At 42.2% G+C, this 20,470-nt stretch overlaps 1 protein-coding gene across 7 annotated transcripts in view; it reads right to left on the bottom strand.

The window, feature by feature from the left end:
- DYSF (dysferlin) overlaps positions 1-20,470 on the bottom strand; it is a 229,721-nt gene that overhangs the window by 34,600 nt on the left and 174,651 nt on the right. For all 7 annotated transcript variants that reach the window (XM_030827268.1, XM_030827272.1, XM_030827270.1 and 4 more), the window contains one exon: positions 6,995-7,093. In XM_030827268.1, coding sequence (XP_030683128.1) covers positions 6,995-7,093 — 99 coding nt within the window. The remainder of the gene's footprint in view (positions 1-6,994; positions 7,094-20,470) is intronic.

The following is a 20,470-nucleotide window of genomic DNA, read 5'->3' as shown; positions in this document are numbered from 1 at the left end:
TCACTAATGACTTGGCATTGCCTCATTTATTTTGATACATGTTTTCATTTTCATTTTCCTGGCATTCTGTAATTACAGTTTTATCTTTATTATTTGATCCAGAGTTAGATACTTAATTAGTTTTCTGTTTTTGTAATTAACATAATTTCTTAAGCCACAAATTTCCTCCGAATGCTGCTTTAACTATAACCATTAAGTTTTAATATGTAGTGTTTTAGCACTGTTTCCTACATGTTCTGTGATTTCTGTTAGAATTTTCTCCTTCACCCAAGAATTGTTAAAATAGAGAGTTTTTTAATTTTCCAGGTAGAAGAGGCCTTTTGGGCTTTTGATCTTGTTACAAAATTCTAATTTTATTGCATTTCAATCAGAAAATGTTGTCTGTGGTATTGTCACTTTCTGAAATTTATTGAAGTTTTCTTCATGGCCTGTCACATGGTCAATTGTAGTAAAAGTGCCACACGTGTAGTCTTTATTTTCAGGCTACTGGGTTAAATCAGGTTACTAATCATGCCAAGCCTTCTACATCCTCTGACCTTTTTTTATTTATTTATTTATTTTTATTTTTAAGATGGAATCTTGCTCTGTCACCCAGGCCGGAGTGCAGTGGCACCATCTTGGCTCACTGCAACTTCCACCTCCCGGGTTCAAGCGATTCTCCTGTCTCAGCCTCCTGAGTAGCTAGAATTTCAGGCGCACGCCATCACGCTCGACTAATTTTTGTGTTTTTTGTAGAGACAGAGTTTCGCTGTGTTGACCAGGCTGGTCTTGAACTCCTGACCTCAAGTGATCCGCCTGCTTCGGCCTCCCAAAGTGCTGGGATTACAGGCTTGAGCCACCGCACTTGGCCTCCTCTGACATTTTTGTCTCCTTGATCTGACATGAACTGAGAGAAGGGAATTAAATCTCCCCCTACCAACCAGTGTGTTTCTATTGCTTCTCATATCTCCTGTAAGTTGTGTTTTGTTAGGTATTGATGTTGTATTATTTAGCACATAGATATTCTCATAAGTGTCATATCTTGGAATTGTACCATTTAGCATTATAAAGTGTCATCCTGTGTCTCATTTAATTTTAGGAACCTGAATACCCTTTCATCTAATACTAAGATTATGACTTCTGCTGTCGTTTCATTTGCATTTGCCTGGAACACATTTTCTTAATCTTATTTTCAAACTTTATCAATCTTTTCATTTGAGAGTTAGATTTTGCTTTGAGATCTGATTTAAATTTTGTAATTAGTAAGTGACTGATGTAACATGTATTGACAAGACAGATATGTTTGGTCTTGGTTTTAATTGTATAATTATATAGTCATGTAATGTATTTATATCACATTTCCTCATTTCATAGGTGTTTTTTTTTTAAATCTTTGCACGGTCCACTTTCTGTGTGTGGGGAGGAGGGGAGTGGTGCATATGACAGTTCTTCTGATAGCTGTAATGATCTCAGCTTCTGTTCTAGTATTATTATACATTTATATATTCTGATAATACTTAGCCCTCTATGTCTTTAGGCATAGTATTTATGGGGTCCCTACTGTAGCAATAATAAAATAATCCAATTTTATCTCCGTCCTTCTCCCTATCACCCAGTTTTAGACAACAACATCTTCCTTAACATTTACCTTTGTACTATTTGCTTGTATCTTGCTTCTATGCCTATTATGTGACTTACCAATTTCAAATAATATCTGTCCACTGTATTTATTTTATCATACGGCGATCATTGTCCTTACTCTATATTCCATACTCTTTTGTCCTTCTCCACCTAATTTTTGTCAGTTTTACCATCTCTACATTTTCAGTATATATGATATTTACATTCTTACCTATTACCTTAACCCTTCCATTTGTTTTCATTTTGGTTCTAAGGTAAAATATGACCATATTCGCTTTTTTTTTTTTTTTTTTTTTGTGGAGACAAGGTCTTGCTCTATTATCCAGGCTAGAGTGCAGTGGTGCAATCATAGCTCACTGCAGCCTCGAACTACAACCAGTTCTTCTGTTGTGGTTTCTCCAGATAACTTCCCAGGTTAGCTGAAGTTCATCCCCTAAGAGGTCCTTCAAGACAGGCTCATTGGAATCATATTACCCCAGTTCCTGAATATGTACAACTGGTTATCTGTAGCCTTTATGCTTGGAGGGGAGCTTGGCTGAACATATAATCCTCAGGTTACCCTGTTTTTCTTTGATGATCTTGTATCAGTGTGTTATTGTCTTTGGATATGGAATGCTGTTACGAATAAATGGAAGCCACTTTGATTTAGTTCCTATTTTAAATGACTTAATATTACTTTTTTCTTTTCAAGGGGTGGGGAGGAGGTATGACTACCCAAAGAATTATTTCTTTATCTCTAAAGTACAATAATTATATTAGAATATGTCTCAGATTGACCAATCTTTGTCAGTTTTTCCTGACACACCATGAACATTTTCGATATGTATATTCAACTATTCTCTCATTTCAATAAGGTTTTATTAAACCATTATGGGTTTTTTTGTAATTTTTTTTACTATTTTGGTTGTCTTCCTCGGAGACTCCAATTATGCAAATGTTAGGTTTCCTTTCCCTGACGTCTATATCTGTCACTTTATCTTTGTTCTTTTATAACTTTTTCATTATTTCCATTTTCGTTTGCTTACTTTTATAGTTTCTGTCCTCTGTGCCCTTGGTTGTGTTTTCCATGTGGCCATTCTGCCCTGTGCTCCTTCCAACTTCATGTTTTCATCTCTTTCTTTCCTGAGTCCTGCCGGCTCATAGTTTATCACTCGTTTTATCAGCCCTTGACTACTTTCATTTTTGCTTTGCATTCTGACTGCCCCATTTCTAAAAAGTTCATAGCAAAGCATTTCATATCATCTGCTCCTTGGCAAAATTTTTCAAGTAGGTATATGTCCTCTTCTATTGATAATTTTCATTTTGATTTTCTTTTCTTTTTTGCAGGATTTTTGAACTCAGGCTACACCATTTTTAAAAATTATTTCTCACTAAATGAGCTGAATTTTGTTCCCACCACAGAGACAGACTGCTTCCTGCAAATATGGCTGATTTGTGTAATTCTTGTGTAGCTCCACCTCTGCTTCTCTGAATCGAATCAGGTCTAAGAGGCTTCTGTCATCAGCTTCAACCTGTCTCCAAAGTTTCCATATCCATGGTTGTAAACAAAGGATGTAACATTTATATTTCATGGTGAAACCTCACTTTCAGGAAGTGTATTTTGAAACTATGATGAAAATTTTCAAACACACACAAAAGTAAAGAGAATAGATAATAAGCCCCTATGTAACCATTATCTGTCCTAAATAATTATCAACATTCTTCCATTAGAAAGTATATTTTTGCTAGGGCTTTCTGAGATCTGCTACCACTCTGATCTTTCAACATTCTGCATGTATCTTCTCTTCACTTACTGCTGAGTGGCCTCTAACCAATTTCAGTTGTCTTTGAGCAGCCCTTACATATATTTTGAAGTCTGTGGCTTCTATTTGTTTCCAACTTTTCTGAAAATGGATTTTGTGGGTTTGAATGATTTCCAAGAGAAAAGGGGAAAAATGCTGACTTATGCAGCCATGTTCATACTGGAAGTCCCAATAAAATATTTTTTAAATTTCTAAGCGGTTGAACTTTTTGTTTAAACTTTTGTTATTAATTTCTCATTTTATTGCACTATAATCTGTCTTGTATGATTTCTGCTTTTGGTAACTTACTACAAAACTAATATGTGATCAAATTTTGTAAGTATTCGCTGAGCATCAGGAAAAAATGTATTCTCCATTTTTTATTATTTTTATTCTCTATTTTAAAGCTGTAACTTTAACTTCATGTAGCTTAAAAAACATTTACCTTGTTATTCAGATCTTTTATCTTCTTATGTATTTGTTGTTTGCTTGATAGTTAAGGAGAATGGTGTAATGAAATCCCCACTGCAACTTTAATTTCTGTCATTTTGTGCTTTTATCAGTGTGAGATATTAGTTTATACATTCTTATCCATTTTTGCTTTAAGTATTTCTAAGCTTTACTATTCTATGCATAAATATTTGAGAGTCTTTTCATTGAAATATACATCTTTTATTTATATAAAACACTCTATTTTGTTTCCTTTGCTCTTCACTTTAAATTCTGTTTTCCTTTGGTTTACACTTACCTTGTTTGCTAAAATATTGTTTTCCAAAATCTTTATTTTATAGCCATTCTAAGTTGTATTGTTTTAGATGTGTCTTTTAAAGACAGCAGAATGAATTTTGACTTTTGATATAGTCTAAGAGTCTTTGTCACTTAATGGGGAAGTTTAGTCCATTTTTATTAATTAGGAACATTAAGATGTTTTGTTCTTTTTTTACTATGCGTTTTCTGTGGTTTCTGTTTTTAATGCTTTCTTGTTGTGTCTTTTGTTCCTATATTTTTCTATTTAGATTAGGAGTTGTTTCGTCCCCCTATGCTAGTGATTTCTAAAATCTGTTTTCCTGTACCCACTGTGTGTTCCACTCTCTCCATAATGTGGCAGGCTATTTTTCAAAGACCCACGTTGGTGATGGTGGTTTTCTTCCATTTACTTATCTTTAAAGAACCAGCGTTCCTTCCAGGTCTAGTTTTCCCCTAGAAATAGTTTGAATGCATTTTTCTTTGGACAGCCTATTTCCACTTGGACACTGTCAGAGACCTCCTCCGAGAGGTCAGGCAGGAGGGCTGGGTGCCAATTCAGCATCCGCACCTGAGGGAGCAGCGAGGGGCCAGGGCCATGGGCCGCGCTGGCAGGAGTCCTCATTCTTGCTTGGGTTGTCTGACTTTTTGGCAAGGCCACAAGACCACATGCCAGACCTAATGTGTCAGACCTTCTTCCCGGTACACAAATAGTTCTGTCTCTTTGCCCAACCTCACACACCCAACTACCAAGTCGAGGAGGAACTTGCTGCCTGAGGATTGCAGCTGCTGCTGCCTGTGCCTCATCTCTGAGCAGCCAGGTCTCCAGGCACAATTCACCAGGCAGGCCCATAGAGCAGAGACAACTTTTGCTGACTGGTGAAACTGCCCTCCAGAGTGCCTAGCAGAGACTCTGCGCCAAAAGAATCACCTGAAAGCGCAGGCCACCTGCTACCCTGACAAGCTTCAACTCTCTCTCATCCAGTCCCCTTCAAAGGGCTCTTGGGGCCTTTCCTATGTGTCTAACAGCCTGTGCCCACCTCTCATTTTCTCCTCTCCAAGCCTGGGAGGTAATTGCGGGGTACAGAGTCTCCCCCATTTATAATCCAGAAGTAGTGTTGCCAGATTTAGTAAGTGAAAATACACAATTCCCAGTTAAATCTGAATTTCAAATAAATAACTGATACAGAACGGGGTCAGGGAAGCGCTGGGTAGAGGAGGACGGGGTCCCTGGCGAGGGCTTCACCCCCGGGCCTGTGCCCACAGACCTAGGGAGGACAGGCATTTCTGTTTTCTTGCCCAAATGCTGCATTTCACAAGACCATCCTGGCCTGCCACACCCCCATCCTGTGTCTATAAAAACCACCAAGACCCTAGCGGGCAGAAACCCAAGTTGCTGGACATCGAGAGGAACACACCAGCAGAGGAACACACGAGCGGCGGGATGTTGAGAAGGACCCACTGGCATAGGAGCACACCAACAGGCTTCAGCAGGCCAGCAGGCCATCGACCAGCAGAACAACGTGGAGTTTGGTCCCAGTGGTGGGAGGAGAGTCCAGGCCACTGAGCAGCATGACTCCAGGGGAAAACCACCTTCCCATTCCATCTCCCTTCTGGATCCCCAATCTGCTGAGAGCTACTTCCACCCAATAAAAGCTTGCACTCTGTCTCCAAGCCCACGTGTGATCCAATTCTTTCAGTACACCAAGGCAAGAAACCCCGGGATACAGAAAGCCCTCTGTGCTTGTGATAAGGCAGGGGTCTAATTGAGCTAACACAAGCTGCCTACGGATGGCTAAGCTGAAATAGCCCTCTGTAACACACATCCACTGGGGCTTCAGCTGTAAAAAAAAAATTCACCTCTGGACACTGCTGTGGGGTCAGAGCCCCACAACCTGCCCATCTGCATGCTCCCCTAGAGGTGTGAGCAGCAGGGCACCGAAGAAGCCAGCCACAGCCCCACTGCACGCCCTGTGAGGGGGATAAGGGAAATTTTCCTGTTTCATAACCAGTAATTTTTAAAGAAATATGCTCCGTGCAATATTTGAAGCATGCTGATATTAAAAAACTATTCATTGTTAATCTGAAATTCAAATGTGACTGGGCATCCTGAATTTTAACTGGCAACCCTAGCCAGGAGACCACGCAACTCCTTTAAGGAGTAATTTCTGAGTCACCTCTGATTATCTTCTTTAAAAGTAGTCTACTTTTTCAAAGCATAATTATATTTGTATAATTTCCTCAAAATACCACAATTTGGCTGACGCATTTCTGGTTTTTTCCACAGAAACAGGGTTTCCCATATTTTCAGATGTGTAGGTAATTTTCTGGCCCAACTGTAGGAGTTAGGCGTCAGGAGTACATTCTCAAACCGACTCTCTTTTTATTTTAACACAAATTTTCTATTATAGAAAAGTTCAAATAACACCAAAAGACATGGAATAGGACAACAAATCCCTGCGTACCCATCTCCAAGCTTTAACAATTTTCAATGTCATGCAATATTAATAATGTTGACTATTTCGAAAATCGGTGAGGGGACCACCCCGATTTTGGGAAGGGGTAGGGGGCTGGGACATGTTGACACAGGTCATTTCACCTCTAAACACTTCCGTATTTCAGCATTCTCCGGGGAATACTGTCTTGGTTATCCCAGCCCACACTCGCTTCGGGCTGTAAATCGGTGGGTGGCTTTCTCACCCAGCTGGTCTAGCAGCATTCATCACCCTCAGACACCGAATGAGGAGACAAATGCAAATAGATCTACTGCATGAGCTCTCTTTCTGTTGTGTCTCCCACTGCCCAGCACACACACACACAGCGACTGTCAGACTGAAGAGAGACCTTACCTTCAGGGTGTCAAAATCCTTCTCCAAGTAGGAGCCGCATTTTTCCCTCTCCCCTATGGAGGCAAAGAATTTGCTCCACCAATCGATGAACTCTTCCTCCTGAGTGAGTAGAAAGAAAGAGACCATTTCAGAAACAGGACTCGCCAAGCAGCGTCCTTCAGAGTTGGAAACCCTCCCTGCCCTGCTGGGCCGCTCTGGACCACAAGGCTTTCCTAAGGGTGATTTGGGGGAGCAGAGAGAGGAAACCTCTGCCTCTCCTTCGGCAAAGACTGCAGACTGAGGAAGAGGTTTCAGCATTTGGTTGGTGTTGAGAGGCGGAGGCTCTAGCCCTGGCTCTGCCCCACAAGCATGTGTGTTTCTGTCAAACTCCCCAGCCTCCCTTTTCCTTTCTGTGAAGTGGGCATAAGCATCTTCGTAGTTCCTGCATCCCAGGGACACAACACACTGAGACCAAAATCAGAGGGTACATAGGGTAGCTCTTAGGGGAAAATGTCAATAGTGTATTATTTATGAACAAAATGCAGTAGATCCAGGAAAATCCAGACCCCAAAGAGTTTTATCTATTCTGCCCACCCACGTCCCTACCCAGGCAACAAAGGAAGCATTGGAAATCAGCACTTAACCTCCCCAAGGTCAAATCAAGGCAGAGTCCCTGAAAATCAACTAATACTAAGTGCCCTTTATTCCAAAGACACTGCTAAATGCGAGGTATTATGTGTGAAGAAAGGAAGTATATGACAGCACCCATTTTCTGTGACATACGCATCCTTCCTCCAGTCACTCCTATTTGCAGGAAAAGATGGACAGGCCTGTTGTGGCAAATCCTGACCTCCCCACCTTTTAACTCCTCCTGTACATGGTGTGTCTACAGGCCCTTTTAGCTCTGGTGTCTAGAATATTCCTTCAGCTGTGTCCTGTCTCAGCGGGTGGGGTGTCCTATCACCTAGAGGGTCACCAAGCTCCCTGAAGGTGGGATGGTCAGTCCACCCCAAAAGCCCACCAAGGTCCCATCACTCAGTCTGAGCCCATCTGTACCATTAGAGCTCATCTGATTTAGTGGGAAGAGCCAAGGACACGGTGTCAGGAGCTCATTCTGGAACTCGCTTTCCTCCTCTGTATGAGAAGGTAGGCTAGAAGATCTCCCAGGAGCCTGCTCTAATTCTCCACCAGGAACTGAACATCTATCACAGAGTTTCTGAAAATGCTGGTGGCCCCTTCAAACTAAAGGCAAGCGCTCTGAGCTCCAGCTTACTAAGGGCAAACACAAGCTGGTACCCAGCCAAGTGTTCCTGAACAGGCATCCTGGGGAGAGGGTAGGATGAGGTTCTCAAGTCTCCACCCGTCCTGGAAGTGTGGTCCTAACACACCTTGTGTGGCCAGGTGGTCTCCATACACACCACACAGGGAACGTGTACCAGAGTGAGGCTGAATCTGCAGCCAGGCCCTACCAGACCCACTTACCCGGAGGGTCTTCTGCAGCCAGGAGAGAGGAAACAAGGTCAGGTGGGGTAGGGTACAGCATGGCAGAGCTTTCTGACTTGTAACCACTCTAGAAAAAGCCAGCTTAGAGCAAGGCAGACCCAAGCCTTGATGTTTAAAGTTCAATTTAAAGAAAAAGATGCTATGGGTGACACACATATACAGACAAACATATCAAACTCACAGGATGACCCACACGCAGAAGAACAGACTTACACAGTCACGTCCAAAGGAGATGTGTATGCTAAAACACACATATGCCCCCACAGAAACACACAACTGCACATACTGGCACACAGGCAAACGTGGACAGTTAGGTAGAAATGGTTAGAATGGAATCCAATTTAGCTGTTGAGTCCCCCTAAATCTTTATTTTTCTTTCCCAGCCCAAATACTTAAAGGTTTGAGTTTATAACTCAGGCTCAGAGTCAGGCACAGACAGACAACCAACCAGTAAGTTCTGTACAAAGAAAAGACAGGAACAAGAATTGTGGGGAAGGTATCACACTTCCCTCAATCCTGAATAACCAAGTAAATTTCCAAAGGAATTAGAGACAGATAGTCTGAATAATACCATTAACAGTGACAACTAAATAGACAAACATTATTTACACTAAAAACAGAAGATATACCTTCTTTTCCAGCATCTTTGGAGCACTTAGAAAAAAATAAAAAAGCCACAGAGCAAATCTCAGTAAAGTCCCAGAAATAAAACCACTATCAGTCACATTTTCTGACCATACTGCAATAAAACTAGAAAAATGAGAAATTTTAAATAAAATACTAACCTTTTGGAAATTTAAAGGCATATGCTTAAAGCCCTCCTGGGTCAAAGAGAAAACTAAAACTAAAATCTCAGATACTTAGGAAATACCAACAATAGGAGATACATGTCCCAAAACGTATGGGTTGTAGCTAAGCCTGTATTCAAAAAAAAAATTTATCTTAAGTGTTTTCACTTTGATACAAAAGGAATGAAAATAAATTACCTGATAATTCAAGAAATTAGAAAGGGCAGAAAGACCAAAGAAAATCATAAATAGAAATGAATATATTAGAAAGGAGAATATTACAATTGATAAACCCCAGAGCAAGATTTCAAAAGACCATTAAAATAGGTAAACATTTATCAAATCTAATTTTTAAAAGTAGATATACTATTTGGAATGAGAAAAATCAAATAAAAAGATATTATAGCAGACAATGAAAATATTAATAGGTTTATGAGGCTGAAACCAATGACAAAATCTTAGAAAATGTAGATGAAGTGAATGATTTTCTAGGAAAATAAAAATTGCCAAAATTGATTCAAAAGTAGTAGAAAACATGAAGAGATCAATAACCTTAAAAGAAAGTAGAAAAGATCTCAATGAACTACTTCCAAAAAAAGACAGGAGGCCAAGATCATTTCTTTGGGGGAAAATTCTATGAGTGTTTCAAAGAATAAATCATTCTTTGTTCCACAGCATAGAAAAAGACGAAAGTTTTTACATTCGTTTTGTGAAGCAAAGCTTGACAAAGCAACACACACACACACACACACACACACACACACGGACTAATCTCATTCCTGAAGAGAGACATAAAGATCCTAAATAAAACACTAACGAACAGAAGGCAGCAGTCAATCTGGCGTGGTCAAGCTGGGTGATTCCAGAATACAAGAGTGGCTCAGCATCAGTGAGTCAGGAGAGGAAACCCACAGGATCATCTACAGCAGAGATCTGAAAACTATGGCCTACTGGCCGGCCACCTAGTTTTGTAATTTAAATATCAATATATTTTGTAGCAGCTTTCAGCTACAATTGCAGCGTTGAGTCATTGCAACAAAGACCTTACGTCCCCCAAGACTAAAATACTTACTATCTGACCCTTTAAAAAAAATTTGCCAGCCCCTAGTTTATAAGACGCAAAACAAAAGCAAAAAAATGGATATTTAAGAGGTTAGAATTTTTCATTTATTCTCAAATGAACCTCTCAGTGAATTAAAAATAAAAGGAAGCTTTCTTAGTATTATAAAGAATATTTTAAAGCAATAGTCAGCATTGTGTTTGACAGTATCAGGCTTTCTCCCTTCTGGGCTCTTGCACATATAGGTGCCTCTGCCAATAATTTTCATGTGATATAGACATAAAGAAGCAGTAAAGCAGGGTGGGTGAGAGTCAGGACCCAGAAGCTAGACTGCCAGTGTTCAAATCCTGCCACGCTCAGTGGTGTGACATTGGGTCACTACTTAACCTCTCTTGGACTCAATTATCTGTAATGGAAAAATAATAGTATCAATTTGACAGTTATTGTGAGGAATCAATGAGTCAATATAGAGAGAGTGCTCAGAACTGTGCCCTACACATAAATGCAATGTAAGTGTTTATTGCTCTTACTGATAATAGTAATATTGCTGTTGTTGCATGGACCTGGTTAGCTTCTTGGCCAAGAGCTAATCTCCTACAAACTGCTGGTGGGGCACGGATGGCCACAATCATTCCAGAAGGCAAATTGGCTGCACATTTCCATAGCCTAAAAGAACATGCAGTTTGATACAGCAATCTTATTCCAGAATTCTATCCAAAGAAAGTAATCATGGATATGCATAAAGATTTTACTTCATTTAAAACAGTGAAAAATTGGAAGCAACTTAAGTGTCCAACAATAAGGAACCATTTGGACCTGAACTGTTTGGAACTGAATGGTACCTCCATATGATTAAACATTACACAACCTAAAAAGTGATGCTGGAAAAATATATTTACTGACATGAAAAGTTACTCACAACTGATGAGACTTATAAAGGGTTAAAAAATAATGTGATCTTATTTTAACAAAAGGACTAAACCCCAGAAGTTCATAGTGGCACTCTGAATGGTAAAATTGTACATGTTTTATTCCTTTTATTTTGTGCATAACTCAAAAATTTCTAATTTTTCATTGTATGCAAGTATTCCTTGCATAGCTTTAAAAATTAAAAATTTTTAAATAAAAAACAACAGCAAGATGCTTCAAAATACACTACCAATAAAGTGAAAAAACAACTCACAGAATGGGAGAAAATATTTGCAAATCATATATTTGATAAGGGATTTGTATCCAGAATATATAGAGAAATCACAACTCAATAATAAAAAGACAAATCATCCAATTTTAAAATGGGCAGTGGATTTAAGTCGACATTCCCCAGAGAAGATGTACAAATGGCCAATAGCACATGGAAAGATGCTCCACATCATTAGACATCACAGAAATGCAAATCAGTACCACAGTGAGAAACCACTTCACACCTGCTAGAATGGCTATCATCATAAAGTCAGATAATAAGTGTTGGTGAAGACACGGAGAAATTGGAACTCTTGTACACTGCTGGTGAGGATGTAAAATGTTGCAGCACTTTGAAAAACAGTTTGGCACTTCCTCAAAACATTAAACGTAGAGTTGCCATATGGCCTAGCAATTCCATTCCTAGCTATATATCCAAGAGAAATGAAAACTTATGTCTACACAAAAAGTTGTACATGAATGTTCAAAGCAGCATTATTCATAACAGCTAAAGGGTGGAAAGACTCAAATATGAATCAACTGATGAGTGGATAAAGAAAATGTGATCTATCCTTACACTGGCACATTATTTGGTAATAAAAAGGGAATGAAGAACTGATACATGTTATGACATAGATGAACCTAGAAAACCTTAGGCTAAGTGAAAGAATTTAATCACAAAAGACCACATATTGTAGGATTTCATTTATATGAAGTTCCAGAATAGGCAAATATATAGAAACAAAAAATATTTAGTGGTTGCCAGGGGCTGGGAGTGGTTGGGAGGGACTGCTCACTACTTAACCTCTTTAGGATTCCATTTATCTAATCTGTAATGGAAAATTAATAGTATAAATTTGACAGTTATTGTGAGGAATAAATCCTCTTCAGTACTTTTTTTTTTTTTTGTAGTGATGAGGATATTCTAAAATGGATTCCGGTCATGGTTGCACAACTCTGTTAATATACTACAAACCATTAAACTGTACACTTTAAATAAGAACCTGTATTCACATGGATTATCTCCATAAAGTTGCTAAAATTAAAAAGAACAAATGATCAAATACAACCATATAACATCAAACAAAAGAATAAAAGCAGGAATCTCAAGTGTTTCTTTCTAAGGAAATAAGAGTTCAATTTTTTTTAATAGAACAAGCTATTTACCACCAACGGGACCTAAATCTTACCACACTCTGTTTTCCCCAAGTTCCCCTCTTGGCTGCAATTCCCTCTTCCTTCAAAGTTCCAGGTGATGTCTGGTGGCTGCTATTCCCCAGCAGACTCACAGCTGCTGAGATGAATGGCCTATGACCTTCCTCCTGGCCACGTCAGCTGGCCGGCTGCTCAGTGAGTTTTGCCCCCATTTTCTTCCTGCATCCCACAGGCAAACCCTCTTCTAATCAATGGCCTCCACCTTTAACAGCAATTATGCATGTGGCAGAATCATGATTTACATATTAACTAATATTTTCTTGGCCCTACAATTCTTTGTTTACCCCCTCGCCCTTTCCTTCTCCTAAACTCCTGGCACCTCTCTTGTTCCATCGTACTTCTGGCCAACGCCACCTGGGGTTAAATCCAGCTCTTCTCCACTTCACATCAGCCCCCCACAACCAAATGTGGCTGAAGGAAACCATGAAACCAGCTTCTGGGTCTCACACCAAGTTCCTGGCACAGCTTCAAGGAGCCCCAGTGCCGCCCAGCACCCCATCTCACTTCCCTGGCCCTTTACTCGCCCCTTCTCCTGATACCACCTGCCATACTCGCCCTCTCCCCAGCCCTCTAGCACCTCCTCCCTGGCCTGATGCTCAGCCCATGTCCCTGCTTCCTTTCTCCTAAAAGCAGAAGCAACCAGAAGAGATTTCCCCAAGCCCCCACCAGCCATGCGCTACCTTCCCTTCTGCTCCTGTGGGTGCTCGGCTTGCACCCCAGCCCAAGGCCAACCTCTGCCCTCATGCCTGGGGCTCATCCCCTCTGGTCCATTCAAGGCCATCAGTCCATGACTCTCCCCACCCTCTCCTGTGTCACCAACATCCCTCCCCTCTAGGTCATTCCAGTTAGGCTTCACACACAGGCACCAGTGCCCCACTATTCACAGAATATGTCTCTCTCTCTGCCCACACATTCCCTTTTGGCTTCCACCTCATTACCTTGGCTCCTTGACAGAAAAACTTCTAGAAATAGTTGTCCACACTTATTGTCTCTAATTTTTATCTTTCCATTCTCTGTCCTCCCTCAAACATTCTTGTCAAGGTCACCAATGACTCAGGCCTCAATAATCAATCCAGGAGCAGTATTTGGCAGAAGTGGTCACTGCTCTGTCCCTGAAGCATCTCCCCTTGCCTTGCAGAGCTCCACTGTCCAGAGCACCACAGTGTTGTCCTCCCACCTCATCGGCCACACCTGCGCAGTCTTCTTTGCTGCCTCCTTCTTGTCACCCACACTTTGGCCATCTGAGTGCCTCGGGGCTCAGTGCTTGAGCCCCTCCTCTCTATCCACTCTCGCTGCCTTGGGCTCTCCCTGGGTCTTAGCTCTTTAAATAGCACATACGCTGATGAGTCCCACCTTGAGCTCTGTCCAGCCTGGGTGCCTTCCCTGGACTCCAGCTGCCCATGTGACATCTCCCACTGGACACCTGATAGGCTTCTCAAAGGTAAGTCCAGATTCCTATCTCCGAACATCTCTGCCCAACCTGCTCCTCCCACATCCTTCCTCATCTGAACAAATGGCAACTCTCTCCTTCCAGATGCTCAAGCCAAAATCCCTGCACTCAGCTTTGACTCCTGTTCCTCATGACCTGCACTCACTCCATCAGTCACTCCTGCTGGCACTACCTCCAGTGTATACTCAGAACCAGACCACTCTGTCACCACCGCCCCAGTCCAGCCCCATCATCCCATGTGGGATGACTGCAGCAGTTTCCTAACTGGCCTCCCCACCTTTACCTTTGCCGTCCTGCTCCCTGAATCCGTGCTCAACCCAACAGCCATGTATATCGGATCCTGTTACCCTCCGTGCAAATCCCTCCAGTGATTTGTCAGCTCACTCAGAATAAAACTAAAGCCCTTGTAGTAACTTCTAAAGTCTCTTGTGATCGAACCCTCACACCTCCCTGACCTCACGTCCTTCCGCTTTCTTCTTCACTCATGCCGCTGCAGCCAACAAGCCTTCCTGGTCCTGAACACTCCCAGCACCCTCATGTCCTTCCCCTGGCAGGAACACTGATAGATCCCTAAGCCACTTCCTCACTTCCTTCTTGGCTTGATTCCAGTGCAGCCTCAGTCTCACCCTCGTTATTTTCCATATTCTAAATCACAATCCCCTGTCAACAATTCCTATTCCCTCTTTGTTGCTTTTCCTCCACAGTGATTATCTCCATCTGATATCCCATAGATTTTACGTGGGTATTAATATTTGTTTATTGTATCTCCTTCTCCATGAAGGCAGAGCCCTTCATCTTTTTTCTCTTTTTTTTTTTTTTTTCTTTGAGACAGAGTCTTGCTCTGTCACCCAGGCTGGAGTGCAGTGGCACTATCTCGGCTCACTGCAAGCTCTGCCTCCCAGGTTCAAGCAATTCTCCTGCCTCAGCCTCCCAAGCAGCTAGGATTACAGGTGTGTGCCACCACGCCCAGCTAATTTTTGTTATTTTTAGTAGAGATGGGGTTTCACCATGTTGGCCAGGCTGGTCTCAGACTCCTGGCCTCACATGATCAACCCGCCTCTGCCTCCCAAAGTGCTGGGATTACAAGCGTGAGCCACCGTATCCAGCCCCCTTTATCTTTTGTAACACTCATAACCTCAATGCTTAGAACATTGCCTGAAAGACATAATTGCAGTTTTGTCAATATTTGATGGATACAGGAATGCCTAAACAGCAAAATGTGGGGAAAGGGGGTGATCCTTGGCTTTTAAGTTTACAAAGGCTGGTCAAGTGCCATTAAAATAATAGGTTTAAAAGAATGTTTTGTCCAGCCAGTTTTTCCCCATCATAGGCAAAAGAAATGAAAGCGTAGAAGGAGAAAGGAAGCAAGAACTAGAGACTTGTGATGGTTTCTGATAAGGCACCACACACCCTGCCTCCAGGTCAGCTCCAAAGTGTACACGGAACAGACCCCTCCATAACTTTGGGGGTCCAGGCAGCAGCAGCCACCCAGAATTTGCCAGAGGAATTGGATGTGGGGCAGTTGACTGGAGATGGCTGCGTGGGTGTCATGGGAGACAGAGCCTAAGCCCTTGGAATTTCCCATAGACCCCAGAGTGTCACAGGAGAGCTGCTTAATGGTGCCCCACTCCCTGTAGGGCTTGAAAGTTAGTGGAGAGAGAAAGAGCCAGGAAACCTAGAAAGATTTGGGGGCTGAAATGAGAAGATGCAATATGGCCTGTGTGCCCAGAAATCAGTGGGTCTCTAAATGTCAGAGTAGACACATACTGGTGACCAGGACTTCCTCCCCGTGGAGGTCACGACATTATGGAAGCCCAACCCAGAACTGAGCTGCCTCCCAGGGTTAAGGAGGAAGATAGAAAGCCCAGACTGCCTAAGTTTAAACCTAAAATGTTGAAGATTACCGGGGTTTTTCTGCCACCAGAAAAAATGTGGGTTCACAGGAGAAATTAAGTTGATTTACAGAAAAATAAAGTTATATTTTTAACACACTCACAGATGTGACTTGAAAATATCATTTCTGCTATTTCACTAATCTGGCTTCTGATGGAATTATTTCAAGCCCACTTCTCCCTTCTCTTCCCCAGGAAGTCCAGGAATAAGTTAGCACATAAGAAAGAGCCCCACAAAAACAGGACAGCTATTCCATGTCTGAACTCAGAGGTGCCAAAGCCAACTAATCCTCTGATGTTAATGGAATCCCATATTCCAAAGCTCCAAAAGGGAAATGGTGGTATGTTTTCTCATTCCAAATGTGTTTTTTACCTCATTTTGCAACAGCTAAGCATCCAGCTTTGGAACATGGCAAGGAGGAAAAAGAAACACAAAAGGTTTGATATTTGAGGTATCACCTTAGGCTTTAACAAGAAGTCTGGCCATTAAAACACCACTCCCCCATGCTCAAGGTTCAAGGCCCCTCATTGTGCAGTCAGCCAACCCAGTAAGTCTGATCAAGGCATGGACTGGAAGCCTCTCCAGTTTCAGCTAATAGCCAATATGCAGTTCCTGGGCAGCCAGAGCAAAATAGCGGAGATCTATTTCTCCAGGCTTGATCCAGTCTAATGAGCACCTTAATCCCCCTGAAGACCCAAATCAGTATGATACATTCCAAATATTTAATCTCCCATCATCATTCAGTAGACCTAACACATTTCATGAATATGGCTAGAAAAACTGGCAATAATAATTCCTTTCTGTGAAGTCAGGAAGCAGGAGACAGGGGGCAGGTACAGAACTTGTTTTCTCTCCCCAGGATGACCAGTTGAATCAAAGAGAAAAATTTCTGGTCAAATCCATTTGTCACCAAGGTTATAACATTAAACCTTGGGTCACTATACAGAACTATATGCCCAACTCTTAAAAAAATTGTGGTCTCTTATTGTCTATAATTTTAAGTAGGCCTTCATGCCTATGTCAACCCAGAGATAGACATCCTAGGCTGTGCTGAAAGTAATTTCCCTCTTAGTACAAATCATCATCATCAAGATAATAACATAACAACCCAACACTGGGGTTACTGTAAGGCTCAGAGTAGATATCTACAAAGATATGCTGTAACCTGTAAAGTTTACCATGATTAATGTTCTTGTTGATAATGCCAGTGTCATCAGTTTGATCTCCAGTACTGCTACCCCATAGCTCTACATCTGTATTACTGGAATCACGGTACAAGGGTTCCTCTAATTCTTTCATGTCCTAAGATTTAGGAAACGAACTATTTACTCATGCACACATGAATAAACACATAAGTAACATAAAATTACTCATGCCTACATGTAGATCAGACAAACCCCCAGACACGCAAATACCCTGACTTCAAACCTACCCCACCCTGTGTATACCAAATCACTTATGACCCCCAAAGCCACACAGACATATGCCCACAGCCAGCCACCGTGTTGATTCAGCAGAACTCCACACACTCATAACAAAAGTCACTTAATTATTTCTACAAGTGGAACACTGGGCTTTCAACCTCTTGTTGACACTCCCTGCAGTCCAGCCTCCTAGTCTATGGAGGGGATCATTACTCCACCTACTCTGACTTCTGGATCAGCAGAGGTGGGAAAGAAGTGAAGACCTTTAACCAAAATGCTGAATTGCTTCCAAAGGCCCAGAGACTACATGGGACTGAAATCCAGTAAAGTCAAACAGATGGCAAGGGGACCTGATCACTTGACTATTGGCCTGCTCCAGATGGGGGACTCACAGAGTGTCGGGGAGCTGTGGGGAACTCCAGGTTGCTGGTGCTTTCTCAATTCAAGAGCCTAAGATAGATCCTTGGGGGCCCATGACTGGATTGCTCTGAGGGCACCATGACCCCACACAACTATGCAGAAAGCCTAGAGGAATGGAACCCAGCCAGTAGGTGAATGAAAGAAGCTCCCATCAGACTCTTCAAACATATGAAGAAAGCAACAAAACATGACTAATTCAGAATCTGTGACAATTCCAATAGGGCCTGGGCAGCATACCTTATCTTCCTTCTGCTTATGTAGACAATTTTGCTTAACAAGAGTTCCAACTACTTAAGAGAAAAACTATTTTTGAAGGCCTTCCCAAGACTGCAGAAGCATTCATCAAGCTACAGACACTAATATTAGCTCTCCTAAATTCAATTTTAAGAGGATTTGGGGGGAGCCTACTATGTGCCAAAGTCAACATGCTTTCTAGTTACTGTGTGCATTTTCATACACAAAATCACATTACTTTTCAAATATTTTATATTTTGAACTTGTTGCTAATTTGCTCTGGTTTCCCTGTGCCTTCGTTAATGTAGAGAAGAGTTAAAGACAAAAGGTGGGTTAATAAGCTTCACCAAGCACACTCAGAGGGGTCTTGTGCTCAGCAGTGAGCACTGCACCAACTTCCAAGGATTATTTTGACCCAGGCTAGGGAGTAGCCAGTGCATAGGACCAATAGGGATAGGAAGACATCAAGTTAGAACTCAGAGAGAATTGCCTATCCTGTAGATTTCCAAGGGAAGCCGAGAATATCCCTCTAGGAAGAGATGAGTGTTTTTTCTCTAGATGGGAAAACAGATCCCTCTCAGACCAGGGGAAAGACCTCTTGGGGCAAGGGGTGGTGGACGGGTTATGTCAGGATGAGGTGGAGGCAAGGAGGGCTGGAGGGTGGGAGCCAGGGCCTCCTCCTCCCTGATGGAGCTCTGAAGTTTGCCAGACAAGTTTCACCCCAGGCTGTCCCCCCTGCATTGTGCAGTGAGGGAGGAGGGGTGCACCCCCGAGGAGACCACAGGAATGCCAAGCAGGGAAAAGGCGCCCCGAGCCAAGGGCTCCGGCAACGAGGATCCAATATCGGAGGGTGACTCCAGCCCCCGTAACAGGAGAGACCGTGAAGTATGTGCTCTGCTTCCCAACCAGCAAACACAGCAAATAACCAATTACTCCAAATAGCTAACAGATTTCGGCTCTGATTCCCCCCCTCGCCTCCCCTGTGCTTTCACTTGTCATTTGATGGGCGATTTGTATTTGCTCTGAGAAAATGAGAGAAAGAATGAGTCACAAAGGAAGGTCCAGATTACACCAGTGACGGGCATCAAACCTCCCTAATCAGAACTAATAGGAGTGGGGGGAGGCCAGGCTGCACTGGCAACACTTCTGAACGGGTGATATTTTTAAAGAAGTACAGTTACTTTCAAGCACATACAGTAATTCTTGCTAAACCAATATTGCCAAATACATGTCCTTAGGAAACTACTTTAAGGAAAAGATAAGTGTCTTCCTAATTAGCACATCTGATATGTACAAAAGTACAGGTAAAACCATGAATGTTATTAAAGTTAAAATACTCCCCCTCTAACTCTCAAGTTCAGAGGTGCAACCGTGAAGTTCAGAGACAAACTGCTTTGGATGCCTTCTGAAAATGCTTCCTCACTTGGGAGCCACACCCTGTAATTGATTCCTTGGCTCAGAAAACCTTTGCTTCAAAGTCTTGGAATAAATTGTTGTCAGTACTCATGAGCTGCAATAAGGCATCCCGTATCCCCCCAACCTGGAATTAAGGGAAATAGGGCTGCCCTTGGAGAATTAGACCATGAAATAACTTCATAGTCGGTGACAGCAAGGAGAGGCAAAGTCACCTCAACAGGGAAGAACGCCTCCTACACTAAGACTTAACCATAATTGGGAAGAATGAATTAATCCAGAGAAAGAGCATATCCATGAAGAAAGGTACTAATCAGGCCTGAAGAACAGGCAAACAGGAGTAAGGGGTAAACACTGACAGGTGTCCACACCAGCACCATCAGGAGAGAGGGGACCTAGGCTTAGGGACTAAAGCTGCCCCTACCTTTGGAGATGGATGTGCCAGGCCATCTTGTTCAGCTGGCACTAAAGTTCAAATTACAGAACTCTCTCTCCTCATTCTGATTTCTCACTCTTAATCACAATTTGGCTTCCCACTCACTGAGCCTACAGGAGACTATGGGCTGGACCAGCCACCAAGGTCACATGCCCCAGGGAGGTATATTTCTCATGTAAGTGTATGCATCTGGCCGTGAGAAAATTGACCCAACAGGTGTCTGAACCCACAAGGTTAAGGATTCACTCAGCCAAAACTGTAGAAACTTCCCTAAAGCAACACCCTGACTGGTGGGCCTAGTGGGAGAGGGTCAACTCTACTTCACTTAAGAAATTCCTATATAGGAGTTCATTGGTAGGGGCAGCAGCTCTGGCCCTCTGGCCTACCCTAGCTAACCCCTGACTACCATAACAAACATAGGAAATAAACGCTTCAGCCCAGAAGAATAGCCCCACATAGCTGCCTCTGATCCTAGTTTCCTT

This window comes from Nomascus leucogenys, chromosome 14 (genome assembly GCF_006542625.1).
Source record: "Nomascus leucogenys isolate Asia chromosome 14, Asia_NLE_v1, whole genome shotgun sequence".
Lineage (NCBI taxonomy): Eukaryota > Metazoa > Chordata > Mammalia > Primates > Hylobatidae > Nomascus > Nomascus leucogenys.
The sequence above is the reverse complement of the archived record's forward strand: the minus strand, read 5'-3'. Positions and strand labels throughout refer to the sequence as shown.